Source organism: Miscanthus floridulus, chromosome 3 (genome assembly GCF_019320115.1).
Source record: "Miscanthus floridulus cultivar M001 chromosome 3, ASM1932011v1, whole genome shotgun sequence".
NCBI lineage: Eukaryota > Viridiplantae > Streptophyta > Magnoliopsida > Poales > Poaceae > Miscanthus > Miscanthus floridulus.
In genome coordinates this window covers 136,910,767-136,926,570 of record NC_089582.1, presented here as the reverse complement: position 1 = coordinate 136,926,570, position 15,804 = coordinate 136,910,767, and the positions used below count along the sequence as shown (strand labels likewise).

At 44.1% G+C, this 15,804-nt stretch overlaps 1 protein-coding gene and 2 pseudogenes across 1 annotated transcript; 2 read left to right on the top strand and 1 right to left on the bottom strand.

Annotated features, from left to right (window-relative positions):
• Positions 1–3,495: 3,495 nt before the first annotated feature.
• On the top strand, positions 3,496–14,722 carry LOC136542555 (ribosome-inactivating protein 9-like; annotated as a pseudogene).
• Positions 10,606–13,318, bottom strand: LOC136542552 (protein ALP1-like; annotated as a pseudogene).
• LOC136542554 (fruit bromelain-like) lies at positions 14,519–15,658 on the top strand. Its single transcript, XM_066535057.1, has 2 exons — positions 14,519–14,972; positions 15,073–15,658. The coding sequence occupies exons 1-2, from the start codon at positions 14,519–14,521 to the stop codon at positions 15,633–15,635; spliced, it is 1,017 nt and encodes a 338-aa protein (XP_066391154.1). The 3' UTR covers positions 15,636–15,658.
• Positions 15,659–15,804: the final 146 nt, after the last annotated feature.

The following is a 15,804-nucleotide window of genomic DNA, read 5'->3' as shown; positions in this document are numbered from 1 at the left end:
GACAGATTGACAGGCAACGCACACAGAGACGCAGAGTCAAATGCTCATCCGAGGGCGTGTCCGGCACTGGGCACGACACGACAGATATCCGCCGTCCAAGTCTCTCTTCCAAATCGTCAACGGAGTGAAATTGGCAAGCACGTCCCGTCACGGGCTCACTGCGACGCGATTGCAAAGAGCAGGATCGGACACAGTCGGCCCCGATCGCATTCACGTGACTCGGGTTACCGTGAGCTAATAGTACGGTTCGGAGACGTCTTCGAAAAGACTTTTCGCGATGCAAAACTCAGCAAGCCGGCCGTTAAATACCTTTCTAGGAGGGCAAATGATCTCGCTTTTGACTTTTGTGGACGGATGGAAAGTGGGCATGAAGAAATGCAGAGGTACAGTGCATCCAGGAAAAAGCAATGTTGGTCCGTCCGGTCCGCGGCGACGATGACCAGACGACCGAGCAGCGTGCAGGATCGTGCGCCGGTCCGCCCATGATTCAGCAATACACTGTGCTTGAAAAGGTTGCCACTGATTAGTTTATTAATCATCCATCAACGTCGTCGCACGAGAGGTCACAGGGTCATAATACTGCCGGACACTCCCGTGGCGTCACGCCATCGGCTACCTAAAAGACTGTAATCAATCAGCACCGATTGCGAGCGAGACGGCTTCCCCAGCTGACAAGTCACGCACAGCGCTAGATCAGATGCTGTTGAGCTATGGCAGTCGACAAGCACTGCGTTTGTATGGTGAAGCCAACAATGTGCCAAGTTCTAAGGGTGCTTGGTTCATACCTACGTACACTCCACTCCACTTTATTTTACTTAGGATTGATTAAGGTGGAGTCGCCTTCGTAGAGTAGGAGTGTAGCCGGTTTTACAATCGCCTTTGGGTCGGCAAAGTCGCCTTCGTAGAGTAGCCGGTTTTAGTAATTAGGGTATTGCAGCGAGATCTTCTGCAGGCACAGACGCACAGCTCGTACAGATTTGGATGAACGTTAAATTAGCCGCGTGCTCCGTACTACTAAGTGATACGGACAATGGTGCCGTTACTACCTGAAACACCTCCTGTGTAAAATGTTTACACATGCGATTATCTTAAGTTTACATGTGGATGTTTATGGCCTACTGCCAACGTAAATGAATTTACATACGCGGCACTCAAGCTGACGATAATGCAATGTTATCATTTTCATTGGCCTTTCATACCGGCGGCTCATGAAACCACCAACAAAGATGCAAAGCCTACCACCAGAGAAAAAAAACTTTTCTAGTACTAATGATGAAAACATGTTATTAGAACCTATAAAAAAGTGAATAATTCTAATAACACTCTTCAACAACAACATATGTGAACTCAGAAAGATTAATTTATGGTACATAAAACATATAATAACAAAGAAATTAGAATAATTTGCATATACGATAACAAAAACCTTTTCAGAAAAGAGGTACAATCTTTTTCCAACTAGATCAAATGCTAGCATCAAAGTTCACAAACACATTATAATATAACCATCTCATAAACATTTTTCTAGCACCCTAGTGGGTCTCGAACGTGCAGGAACATGCCAGAGGGGTGGAGAGCCGCTATGGTTGTGAGTTGTGATGAACCTATGCCTCTGGCAGTGGTGAGCCAATGACGCTCGCTCAACACCGAATAACAACCAACTAGGACGTCCTATACCATTATATTGCTACCAGCGCGCTCTGGCTTCGCCGTGGCTTCATCTTCACAAACATTCTTCTAGTACCTCTGGTGCACCATCTTGACTACAAACAGACGGTGTATATGGGCAGCTTTCTTTCACATAAGAGCATATTTTGAGACTATACAAAAATGATGAACCAATTTGTGGGACTACAAGCGACCGGCACATGCAGGGGGACCTCTTCTATCCGTGTGGAGGGGTCTAGACACCGGTTTTATAACCAGAAGCAATGGCGGTAGTTGGATCCAATGGTGGAAAATCAATCAATTGATGGTTAATTAGATGGATCCAACGGTACAGAAAACTACTGGGTTAATATAAAACATGGCAATGATATATCACTGTTGGGTCATAGCCTGAGCCGATAGTGATATGACACTTATCACTGCTAGTTTGTGACTTGACCCGGCAATGATATGCCACTGCCATGTGGTAGTTTGAACTGACAGTGATAGATGCTTTCATTGTTGGGTGAAAAATTTCTCTGGAATTTTCTAGATTGTAGGCTTACAAACAGGCAATGAAAAGCAACAGCTGTGACTCCAGCACAACCGACAGTGATGCACGGGCACTAATTGCTTGTTCTGGCATAGTGTCTTATCAGAATTGGGCAAGTCAACGAAAGAATTCAATTAAAAAGGCTAATAATACCCCGTCCCAAAAATAATGCAAATCTAGGCGTATTCTCGATTAAAGTGCCTAGAGCTTGACCAAATACATAGTTCAAATATTCATGTTTATGATGGTAAATAAGTATATTATCAAAATATGTTTGATGACGAATCTAATGGTGACTACTTAGTACGATAAATGTTAGTATTTTTTTATATAAATTTGGTCAATCTTCACGTACTTTAACATAGTACTATTTTAGAATTGCATCCTTTTTACGACTGGAGGGAGTAGAATTCGACTGAATTATAAGTTGATGGAATGGCAAAATAAATAGCATTATATGGATGCCATCTATATCTATATCTAACTATATCTATATCTATATCTATATCTCTTATAATTCTAAATCTCACTAGCTATGTATCTCAACATACAAGCTATCCACCTCAGCAATGCACTATCACATGCACTTAAAATCTACTAGCACGTGTAATTGTAATGTCCACATTAACAAAGACACACAAGCATTTCATTGTCCATGTCAACATGTCATGAAATCCACTAATCCGCAATTCTCACAACAACACGCGAGGTATGCTTTTTGTTTCTTATATATTGAAAGTAGTAATTACGCTTAGTGGAGATGATGTGAATAGCTTTTATTAAAGGTTGGAAATTAGTGAGATGACATGACTATCAGAGGAAGATGATGGGATAGTGTGAGAGATGATGTGGATGGATTGTTTTCATTAAGAGGTTGGAAGTTAGTGGGATAACATGGTTATCAGTGGGAGATGACGTGGATAGTTAGTGGAAGATGATGTGGATGGTTTGCTTTTACAAAAAGGCTAAAAGTTAGTAATTTTGTTTAGTAAAGATGACGTGAAAAGTTTTCATTAAGAGGTTGAAAGTTAGTGACATGTCTATTAGTGGGAGATGATGTGAAAAGTGAGTGGAAGATGATATGGATGGTTTGCTTTCATTAAAAGTTTGGAAGTTAGTGAAATGACATGACTATTAGTGAGAAATGATATGGATATAGATACATAGATATAGAATACCTACATGGCTACATGCCCCAACTCTCCCACTATATATATATCTGCAAGTACATCATCCCAATTCACAATGCCAACAACCCATCCATCCTTTTAGCTGTTGATACAAAAGAGAAGACAATGGCCGAGCCAAACCCAGAGTTCAGTGATCTTATTACACAAACAAAGAAAAGAATAGTACCAAGGTTCACTGAAACCTTCAACGTGGATGACGTGAACTACACTTACGGGCTCCTTCATTGCCTGGGCCCGGAAAGAAGTGATCAAATACTGCACCGACCATAAAGGCATACTCCAGCCTGTGCTGCCGTCGGCACTACGCCAGATTCTTATAGCAGGAACGGGGGCATTTTTACTATAGAGGTGGCTGGGGTTGGGGGCGCCCCTACAGTGGGCGTCCTCGGGCTCCAGCAGCCAGCCGCCCCTATAGATGTCACTGTAGGGGCGGCTGGTAACCTGAGCCGCCCCTACAGTTGGGGCTGATCTGTAGGGGCGGCTCAATCACCAGCCGCCCCTGCAGCAGATGTCACTATAGGGGCGGCTGGTAACCTGAGCCGCCCCTACAGTTAGGGCTGATCTGTAGGGGCGGCTCAATCACCAGCCGCCCCTGCAGTGCCGACTGTAGGGGCGGCTGAATCACCAGCCGCCCCTACTGATGGGGCACGAATAAATAGCAGCCACCCCCTTTTTCCACCTCGGGACACACTCTTCTACACACAAAAAAGGTTGGGAGGCCTTAGGCTCCTCCTAAAAATTGCTCTACTAAGGGGGAGGTTTTGATCTCAAATCTTTTAGTGGAGAGGCTCTAAAAGGTAAGGAAATGCTTCTCCAACTCTTTATTTAAGTTCAATTCGTTGGTTAGTGAGTAATTTGATTTTAGGTTTTCTCTCTCTTTCATGGAGCTTGAGCTAGTTATGAGTGAAATTAGACCCTAATTTTCACTATACTAGGGTAAATTAGGTAGGAAAGTAAGATTGCACCCTTTATTAGTACATCTTTGTTGATTTTAGTGTAGTATTAATGAAGTTTGGTGCATGTGTCATGAAACCCTATATCTAGATCTAGGATTTTCTTTTTTTTTTCTTTTTCAAATTTTCCTTTATGTAACTAGGGTTTGCATGTAGGTGAATGTGTAAGATTTTAATTGTTGCTAATGTGTAAAATATCATCTACCATGGCTACTAATTATCATTTAATATTTATTTTGATTCCTTTCTATAATGTGTGTTTTTAATTAGTTATGGATAAATAGGCCATTAATTAATTATCCTCTACCATGAAATTGGAATGAAGTTTGCATGAAAGGTAGTGGATGAAATATTAAATGTTGCTAATTGTTTTATTTGAAATTGTTTATTTGAACCAATTAATTTATATTTTAAAATATTTATACATTAATAGTCAATTAATTAACTATCCTCTACTACCATGGTGCGTGTCTCAGGTATATACAATTATTCTTGAGTAATATTCTTTCTTTGGTTATTTTGTTTCTATAAGATGGACTACAGGAACTCTTGGATGTATGGTTCGTTAAGACACGACGCTCTTTTCCGTGATGAGGTGGACAAATTCATCAAAGCCGCAGAGAAGCATGCAGCGACGTTGAAAGAGAATAGCGACACGATTATTTGTCCCTGCAAAGATTGCAAGAACCTTATTGCATTTCGAGATGTGAATACCATCAAAGAACATCTGATTAGAAGAGGATTTGTTCCGGACTACACAGTATGGATTCATCATAGTGAAATAGTGGTTGTTGATGACAGCGACGATGATCTAGCTGATGAAGCTGAAACCCAAGCATACTTATCCCGATTCATAGACGATCTTGAGCAATAAATGGATCGTGACTATGGTAATCAACAAGGTGGTGGCTTTGGCAATCAACAAGGTGGTGGCTTTGGCAATGAACAAGGTGATGATGATGCTGGTGGTACCAGCAATGATGGCGAAGCACGTGAGGGGGATGCAGATGGCGGTGACAACTTGGACGAAATGCTTGGGGCCTTTGGACCAGAAATATTAGAAAAGAGCAAGAGAGGTCTAGAAAATCTTGAGAGGGTGACAAAAGTATCGAAGAAGACTGTGTATGATGCTGAGAAGGGTTGTCCGACATACTTCACACTGCTACGTTTTGTGCTTGAGCTACTCATTCAGGAAACAACATATTATCGGAGTTGATGGCATGGACGATGTTGAAGCTTACAATAAGTGCAATGAAATGCCGCTATTCACAGACTTTTGTAAGAAGATCGAGGCTGTGAAAAAGAACCTGCCCAAAGATGTATTGCCATGGGAACGAAAAGGTGTCAAGGGAAAAGTTGTCACGGTGGGCTAGCTAGTTTATGTAAGTGTGTCAGTGTTCATAAGACTACATTCATGTATGTGTATATGAGACTACATTCATGTATGTAAGACTATATTTATGTATGTGTGTTTGAAACTACATTTATGTGTGTGTTTGAGACTACATTCACGTATGTTTGTGTGAACAATGTGTACTAAGAATTTATCAAATTATGAAATTACCAAAATAAAAGTTGTAGATCTCCATGAGTTATTCAACTTTGGTATTCATTACTTTTTCAATTGAAATGATTTGGGGGTCTCAAATTTTGGTTCGAACTTGTCATTTTTCAAATTTCAAAATTTGAAAGGTTCAAATTTAGTCAAATGACAAGATAACCAAAATAAAAGTTGTAGATCTTGATGAGTTGAACAACTTTTATATTCATCACTTTTACATCTGAAATCATTTAAGGTTTGAAAATTTGGTTTGAACTTGTCAAATTTAAATTTTAAAACGTGTAAAACATTGTCACATCCAAGTTTGATCACACTTAAATGCTGAAGCATGATTTTAGAAATTTTTAGGGGAAAAAAACCATCACATTTGGAGTTAGTATGAGGGAGAACAACTAGTTACAAAGTTTATCCACAGATTAAAAAAAAGAAATCACACTGTTCTATATGATCCTTATATGATCATAGTGAACAGTGTGATTTCTTTTTTTAATCTGTGGGTCAACTTTGTAACTGGTTTTTCTTCCTCATACTAACTCCAAATCTGATGATTTTTTTCCTAAACTTTTCTAAAATCATGCTCTATCAATTTATTTTGTTGATTTTCTCAATATATACATATGAAAAGTTTGAGCAATTTAAATTTTGAATTTAAAAAAAATGCAACTTCAGATAAGATTTTGGTACCCAAATGATTTCAGCTGAAAAAAGTGATAAATACCAAAGTTGAATAACTCATCAAGATCTATAACTTTTGTATTGGTCATTTCTTCATATGACAAAGTGGTAATGATATTGTTCACAAATGTGACACATCTCTCGTAAGGTTTTATAAACTATATGAGACATGTGTAAGATTAGTGAACAATGTGTGCTAAGAATTTATCAAATGAATAAATGACCAAAATAAAAGCTATAGATATTCATGAGTTGAACAACTTTGGTATTCATCACTTTTTATGTTGAAATCAATTTGGGTCTCAAATTTTGGTTCAAACTTGTCGTTTTTTTCAAAATTTCCAATTTGAAAGGTTCAAATTTTGTCAAATGACAAGATGACTAAAATAAAAGTTGTAGATATTAATGAGTTGAACAACTTTGGTATTCATCACTTTTTATGTTGAAATCATTTTGGGTCTCAAATTTTGGTTCGAACTTATCATTTTTTAAAATTTCAAATTTGAAATGTTCAAATTTTGTCAAATGACAAGATGACCAAAATAAAAGTTGTAGATCTTCATGACCTCTACAACTTTGATGTTTATTAAATTTTCATTTAAGATCATTTGGTGTCTCAAAATTATTTTAGTAGTTTTGATTTTAATTTTTTAAAATTTATTTTTTTCCTATTTTTAAAGATTCAATTTTGTAATTTTAAACTGTTTTAGTTGTGTTAGTTATTATATATGTAAATATATCTATAAAAAATATAATTATAAAATTTTGTACCGGGAATCTCGTGCACCGACGGGGAGCACCGGCGCGAGCGCAAAACTGAAAAGCAGTCAAGGCCCACACAGCAGAGAGACACGGAAAAAAAAGCGTGCGGACAGGGGCGCCTCCCGGCCCGTGACTCCAATCTTGCGGGCCTTTCCCCCCAAATCTCGCAACCTTTCCTCTCCTTCGCATTCCAATCGTCGCTCCCCACCACCATCGACTCCCTCCTTCCCTCACAGGTCACCGCCGCCGACTCCCTCGCAGGTCGCCGCCACCAGAGATCCTAAGCCCCGCCACCAGGGCCCTTCACGGCAAGGTCGTTCCACCGCCGCCGCAAAAACGCTGTAAGCCCGTAACCCTAGGCCCTTCCACCGCTTTGGATGATCTGTGCTCCGCTGACAGGCAGCGCCGCCGCCTGGACTCATCTGTGCACCGGTGCTCCAACGGCTCGTGCTCAGGCGTGGGCGGCCAGATCTACAGCAGCTCGGGCGAGGGTGGCCGGATCCATGGCGCCGTCTCCTGCGCCCCGCACCACGCCTTCGCGCTCATCTCCATGGCAGTAGAAGGCACACACCGGCGCCCCCATCACTAAGCCCACCGGCGGCATCTCCGAGAAGGTAGCAGCGAACCACCACCAGAAGACCACGTCTGCCATCCTAGTACAGGCAGCCCCAGGTACTAATCCCAATCCCAGTCCCCCGTCCTATCTCCATTCCCACATGGATTTGATATGTCTCTTTTCACCGTAGATAGCTGAATTGTAGTTGGCAAACACTGGTATTACCTTGAGATACAGGTGTTGTATGAACTCAGTATGGAGTGTCTCAGTCTCGATGGTCATTGATTTCAGTTACTACTAGTCTACTCTTGGGAGGATTTGGGCAATTTACCCATATTGCTTTGCTACTAGAAAATTATTAAGCCTATTGACTAGGCCTTTTTGCTCTACTACAGAAAGATTGTTTTTAACTCTACCTACGGAACACATGACATATAGCACTGCAGCATTGGATACAAGTAAACCTAGTATGATGCTGTGGTCCACTACTGTCTTGTTTAAAACATAGGAGTGTGCCCAGGAAAATAATGATGTAGTTTAATTAGGCTGTTCTTCCAAGCAGAGACACTTATGTGCCCATGAGGGAAAATTCTACTGCAAGGATGCTGGCCACTCTCCCGTCAATATGTTCTCATCATGAGTAAATGGCGGCATTAGTTGGTTAGCTAACGTTGAGTTAGTCCTATATTAGCTTCATATCAAGTGATTTTTAGTTCAGCCTTGTTGTGTGGCACAAACATATTTATGATTCATGAATGCAGCCTAGAAATATGCCTATTCTGATCTTGACTGCTTTTGAGGTCTTGCAAAAGACGTAGCAGTCAGTACAAAATGCTTGAAATATGCTACAGAATTATTGTAGCGCCAAGAATTTCTTTTCATTCAACTTTATGACCAACTGAAGATCAAAGTATGCTGCAGAAATATGATGCAGACTTGGATGTAATCTGTTATGGTATTATAGGCTTGCTGAATATATGCCTTTGACTATTTGTTTCACATGTTATACAGGTGAACATTCCTCGGACCAAAAAGACCTACTGCAAGAACAAGGAGTGCTGGAAGCATACTCTGCACAAGGTGACTCAGTACAAGAAGGGTGACGATAGCCTATCTGCACAAGGTGACTCTGCTACCTTTCTAAATCTAGTTTGCTATTTTGTAGTCCGTGGCAAGCTCATTATAGTTCATTTTCACTAGAGAGTTCATTTTGTTCAACTGAACATACAGAATCGTTTACACAATTCTTGTTTGATGACTACTAGCTAGTGATCATATTTTCACTTCTTGCAGGTTAGTGGCTTTGAAATTCCATTACAGAGATAGAATTACAATACTTCGAGGAAATCATGAGAGCACACAAATCATTCAAGTGTGAGTTTACATCTACTAGTATTTGGATTTTTTATTGCAACTCATAATTACTGTTGTTCTATATAACCTGCTGCTGCTTCTGTGGTACTGTGCTTCCTGTGTCCTCATCCTGGTGATCACACCCAGATCAAATCCTATTGGAATTGATAAATGTCAAAATCTCTTTACAAATGCATTTTATTGGACTTTTGCTGCAAGTACTGCAGCAGATGAGTTACTGAAACATTCCTGTACATTGCTTGTTCCATGCAAATGAGATTCATTGTGATTTTTCTCTCTTGTTGTAGGGCAGCAGGAGCATGGCTGAAGAGAAGAGCTATCCACAGCTGAATGAGGGGATCATGTCATCCCTCTCAAAGCAGTCGGTTGATATGCACCTTCCTGGCATGACCTTGAGATAGTTAAGTCCATCTTTTTTTGCGTTGTAGTATGATTCTGGAAGTTCATACAAGCTGATGCCTTGGATTTTTCAAATACCCTGTGATAGATAAATATAGCCGGGGTTTGTCATCAATGGTAGCAATTCATCGCATTATGGCAGCAATTCATCACATTACTGAGCACCAAAACTAATAATCACAATCAATATTTGGGCTGTCCTAGTGATAATACTGCTGAAGGTGCTATTTTCATATTCATTGACAGTAGATTTACATACTAGTTAGTATATTTGCCTGCATGGCTGTGCACAATCTTAATAACTGCGGATTCTAAATGCCTGTTGGCTGCACAGTTTGGGATATAAAAAATGACAAGTATGTATTCTACAGACTATACATGCCTTTACCAGATTAATTGAAAGTGTTTAATCAAGCTATGTAAATTAAGGTTGCAACAATCAAGGTTTACAACACTGAATTCATCATCATATATAGCATAACACCTATTCTATCATAGCTTGAAATAGCAAACCCCTATTCTGTTTGTCATAGCTTGGAATCATCTTTGGCAGTATCCCACAGGTCTCTTTTTATGTATGATGATGGGTCATGAAAACTTTGATTTACATAGGCACAGCTGTCCGTCTCTATTTGGTATTTGCTCTATTTACATAGGCATGTGTAGGAATATTTATTCAGATTTATGTGTAGTGGAAATAACGCAGCAACTTATCTTCTTACAAGCAACATGTACATATTAGCTCTCCTTAGTTTATAATCATCAGATTAGTAGTGAATAAACTTTTACTTTTTGCTTGCCTTAGTCTGTCTTTTTGCAATGTCATATCAGGCTATTTTCTGAATGTATGTTCTATCTCAGACTCACACTATGTATTTGTTTAATTTTCAGGTTTGCAGTACTGATAATTTTTGTACATTGGTCCATGGGTAGGAGTAGTGCTGGTGAAACCCTTGGCTAAGGTGGACAATCTTACTACTCAGAGCATCTCCAGCAGTAGCCCCAAAAACAGGGTCCCTACTTTTTATTTGGGTGCTTCCCCTACTTTTGGGGTCCCTGTTTTCTGGGCTGAACTCCAGCAGTAGCCCCTAAAATAATTAACTTGCGCCATGTCGCGCCCACAAATGCTCCACGAGATCGTTTCGGAGTTTCTCATGTCCTTCTTTATCTTCAATCTCCTTGTGTATCCTGAGAAACTCAGACATCACATTTGGATTGCGGCGTTGGTATTCCTCCTTCCTCAACTCCTCACCCCCATCCTGATCATAGTCATATCCCCCAACATCATCGTCATCTCTCATTCTCAATTATCATATTATGCAAGATCACACATGCTGTCAAAATGTACCATAGCATCTTCTTGCCCCAAAATCTTGCTGGACCCCTGATCATGGCAAAGCGTGACTGTAGAACACCAAATGCTCTCTCGACATCCTTCCTAGCCGCTTCTTGAGCTTGTGTGAAGTGAGACTTCTTGTTATCCTGTGGATTTCTGTAGCTCTTCACAAATGTAGCCCAAGAAGGATAGATCCCATCTGCCAAATAATAACCCATGGTGTACTTATTGCCATTCACAGTGTACTCAATTGGAGGTGAAGTTCCTGAAGTTAGTCGCTGAAAAAGGGGAGACCTTCGAAGTACATTGATATCATTAAGTGATCCTGGTAAACCAAAAAATGAATGCCAAATCCACAAATCCTCCGATGCAACCGCTTCAAGGATCATAGTTGGACCATCCACATGTCCTGTGTACACACCTTTCCATGCAGTTGGGCAATTCTTCCACCTCCAATGCATACAGTCAATGCATCCAAGCATACCTGGCCAACCCCTTTTGTTGTTCATCTCTAGCAACCTTGCAGTATCCTCAACAGTGGGTGGCCTCAAGTATTGCTCACCAAAAACATCAACCACTGCTCGAACAAAGTGCTTGAATACCTCAATCATAGTACTCTCAGCAAGTCTCACAACCTCATCCATGGAATCTGCAGGAACATCATAAGCTAGCATCCTAAAAGCTCCAACCACTTTCTGAAGGGCAATTGCTCCAAGCAACCCCACTGCATTTGGCCTTTGCCTGAAATAGTCATCATGTGCCTCAACTCCTTGAACGATTCTCAAAAACAATGGTTTAGACATTCTGAATCTTCTCCGAAAGAATCTGTCATTGTAAATTGGAGGATCTGCAAAATAATCTGCAACAATGCGCGAGTTACCAGCATGAATGTCTCTTGGCACCACTTGACGACCAGGCATTGAACCACGGCGACGCTTCTTATTATGACTCCTTTTCTTAGTCTCAGCAAGCAATAGCATCAGCGCAACCAAATCATCATCGTCCGATTCTTCTTCCTCCCACCATTGCTCAAAAAAATCATCTTCATCATCGGTGAACACCATCTGCAGTATCATTGTCACATATTAATTTACAATTTCAGCAAAACATAGTCATCAGACAAGAATCAATGCTCAAGAAGCCACACACACGTATCCTTGATTGACATGCATACTACTAGCAAGGCAAAAGTACCTCCCAGATGTATATCTCGGCCACACACACTTCAGAGAACCAATCAATCGATGAAATCGAATCACATGATACAATATTCGTTAAATCCAAACACAGGACAAGCCACAGGCCAATAACTCTGACGACGATGGTGCCGTGGAGCAGGCCAAACATAGGACAGATTAATCAGAGGCAGCGAGGCATACCTGCACCGCACAAATAGATGACTGACGACGGTGCCGTGGAGCAGATAGCGGAGGTGTTCAGATCAGCTCGCGTCGCGTCCACGACGAGTGGGCGCGGACTGGGACAGGAATCGCAGTCGCTAGGGAGTCCACGCCGGCGGGAAATCGCGGGGCCAGGCGAGTCCGCGCCGCCGGGAAGTCGCGGGGGTCGGGCAAGTCCGCGCCACCAGGGAGTCGCGAAGGCCGGGTGAGTCCGCGCCGCCGGGGAGTCGCGGGGCCCGGGTGAGTCCCTGCCGCCGGGGAGCCGTGGAGGCCGGGCGAGTCTGCGTCGCCGGGGAGTTGCGGAGGATTGCGGCAAGCGACGAACACTAGCGGCGCGCCATGGGGAAAAGTGAGTCGCGCGCGAGCGGGAGACTGGGGAACGACGCGCGCGGGGGAAAACGAACAGGAAACTGCCGTTTTGGGGCTGTGTCGAGACCCAACAGCGATGCCGTCTGGAGGCTGGAATTCGTTGGGCCAACAAATTTCGGGGCCATAGTTGGGGGCCTGCTGGAGTTGGATTTTTAATCTGAGACCCTATATTTAGCTATGGGGGCTTAAGTAGGGGCCCTGCTGGAGTTGCTCTCATAGTATGCATTTGTATGTCATGGTCACTTTAGAATTTTCAGTTTTGAAGAAGCAATGATTTGGTTCATATATCAGACTCTGTACGGTGTAGGCTACTAGCAGTAGCACTAGAACCTGACTTTTGTGAATTATGACTTGTGATGATGTTTTAAATAATGGTCTTGTGTTTGTGGATGTATATATGTATATTTGTGGCGGTCAGATTCGAATTTGAATTTGAATTTTTTTTTTGCTGGAAAATCTACTGTAGGGGCGGTTCTTAATTGAACCGTCCTTATAAATACACACAGCAGGGGCGGCTGGTGATACAGCCGCCCTTACAGAAGTCCACTACAGGGGCGGCTGATATTACCAGCCACCCCTACAGAGGGCATTGTAGGGGCGGCTGAAAACACCAGCCGCCCCTACAGAGGGCGCTGCAGGGGCGGTCAGGAAACCGTCCTTATAGAGACACTCTCTGTAGAAACACCTTGGGAAGGATGGCTGGCGCAGCCGTCCTTACCGAGGCTTTAGAGCCGCCCCTACAGTAACATCCTGTAGTAGTGCGGAGAAGAAGGTCCCCGATCTCTGATTCCACATCGAGCTCAAAACCAAAACCAGCTCCATCACGCTCGCCATACGCATGGACAACCTCTACCTCGTCGGCTTCAGGCCCCGGCCGTTGTGTGGTGGGAGTTCGGCAAGAACGGCGACACCCACCTCCTCGACGACAACCCGAGGTGGCTCGGCTTTGGAGGCCGGTACCAGGACCTCATCGGCAATAAGGGTCTGGAGATCATCACCTTGGGCCGTGCCGAAATGACCAGAGCCGTCAACGACCTGGCGAAGAAGACGACGATGACATTAGAGGAGGAGGAGGAGGAGCTGCTGATGCTGCAGGATGCTGATCTGGCAGCGGTGGTTGACCCGCAAGCTGACACGAAGAGCAAACTGGCGAAGCTGGTGGTCATGGTGTGCGAGGGGATCCGGTTCATCAGTGTGTCCCGCACGGTAGAAGCGGGGTTCAACAACCAGCCAGGGGTGACCTTAAGCCAGATGCAGGGGAAGCAGGTGCAGAAATGGGACAGGATCTCGAAAGCTGCCTTCGACTGGGCTAAAAACCAGAACGCTGTGATCCCCGACATGCAGAAGCTTGGCATCAACAATAACAACGATGCTGCGAGGATCGTTGCGCTCGTTAAGTATCAACCTACTGCTACTACTAGTGCTACATATGAGAACAGCGAGGTCTGACGATCGACACATCATGACTTGCCGTGTTGTACTTGTACTCCTATATATATGCATACCGTGGGTGCTACTACTATGTTTCTATACAAATAAATACACCTAGCGTACGTGGTGTTCCTTGTAGGCCTCTAATAAGAAATATCTAAATAAAATCCAGCATGCTCCCCATGATGTGGTGGTTTAAATTTGAGATACAATTTGTATGTGTCGTGCTTAAATTTGATAAATTTATTGTGGTTGAAATCTATGCATTTGAAATTGAATTGTAAGGTGAAATGATGAAAATGCAGGGTCAATATGTTGAAATTAGAGAGGACAAAAAAGAATATGGGCCGAGATTTAGGGTGTGTTAAAATGACAGATAGAAACCGAGGCCTAAAAAAACATAGGAACCACGCTTGGCGCGCCACGCACAACCGGACCTACGCGACCGCCGCGGAGCACCAGCGCCGGTTCGAGGTGTACCGCCGGAACGTGGAGTACAACGAGGCCACGAACCGGCGCGGCGGGCTCTCGTACCAGCTCGGTGAGAACCAGTTCACCGACCTCACGAGCGACGAGTTCCTGGCCGCGTACACCATGCCGCCCGGGCAGGTGCTCGCGGCCCGTGACGAGGCCGTGACGCGGCCGCTCGACGCCGCCACGCATCGCAACAACAGCTACTCGGACGACGCCTTCGGCCAGGTTCCCTACAGCGTCGACTGGAGGGCCTGGGGTGCTGTGACTCCCATCAAGCACCAAATGACCTGTGGTACGTACGTCAGCAAAAGATGACGCCTTGTCCACGTGCCATGAACATGATAAATATGCATTTGTACCCAGCATCCTCGTGACATGTCCTTGCACTGCAGGCTCTTGCTGGGCGTTCGCCGCGGTGGCGTCGATCGAGAGCCTGTACAAGCTGCGGACGGGCCGTCTCGTCTCCCTGTCAGAGCAGGAGCTCGTGGACTGCGCCTCCCCGCCCAACTACGGATGCGGCAGCGGCGATCCCGCGACGACCATGTGGTGGGTCGCCCGCAACGGCGGCCTCGCCACCGCGTGGGAGTACCCCTACGAGAGCAAGCAGGGGCAGTGCAGGCGCGGCAGGATCCGCCACGGCGCGGCTGTTCCGCCCAACAGCGAGGCCGCGCTGGAGCGCGCCGTGGCGCAGCAGCCGGTCGTCGTGTCCATCAACGCCGTCACCTTCCAGCACTACAAGGGCGGGGTGCTGTCGGGCCCCTGCGACGCCGGAATCAACCACGCCGTCACAGTGGTCGGGTACGGCGCCGACGCCGGCGACCACAAGTACTGGATCGTCAAGAACTCGTGGGGCGACGCGTGGGGCGAGAATGGGTACGTGCGCATGGAGAGGCGCGTCGGGGTCAGGGAAGGCTTGTGCGGAATCACCAGCAGGCCGTCCTACCCGGTGATGTGAGCTCAACTTGGCTTGGATAAGAGGCTCAAATAAACTGCAAATCGGCGAGCGAGATGCTTCACTTTCGCCGGTGTGCACTGCACTTCAGCAGGAAACCCTCGAGGCCATGTGCCAACGCAATGAAAACTTAGAAATCAGTATGAGTTGTACGTGGTGTCGTCAAAGAGAT

What these genes read in the sequence shown, in the direction of transcription:
- LOC136542554 (XM_066535057.1), top strand. Translation starts at nt 14,519, where the DNA reads ATGTTGAAATTAGAGAGGACAAAAAAGAATATGGGCCGAGATTTAGGG. An exon ending in CAAGCACCAAATGACCTGTG is followed by an intron (nt 14,973 to 15,072) that starts GTACGTACGTCA and finishes CTTGCACTGCAG; the next exon opens with GCTCTTGCTGGGCGTTCGCC.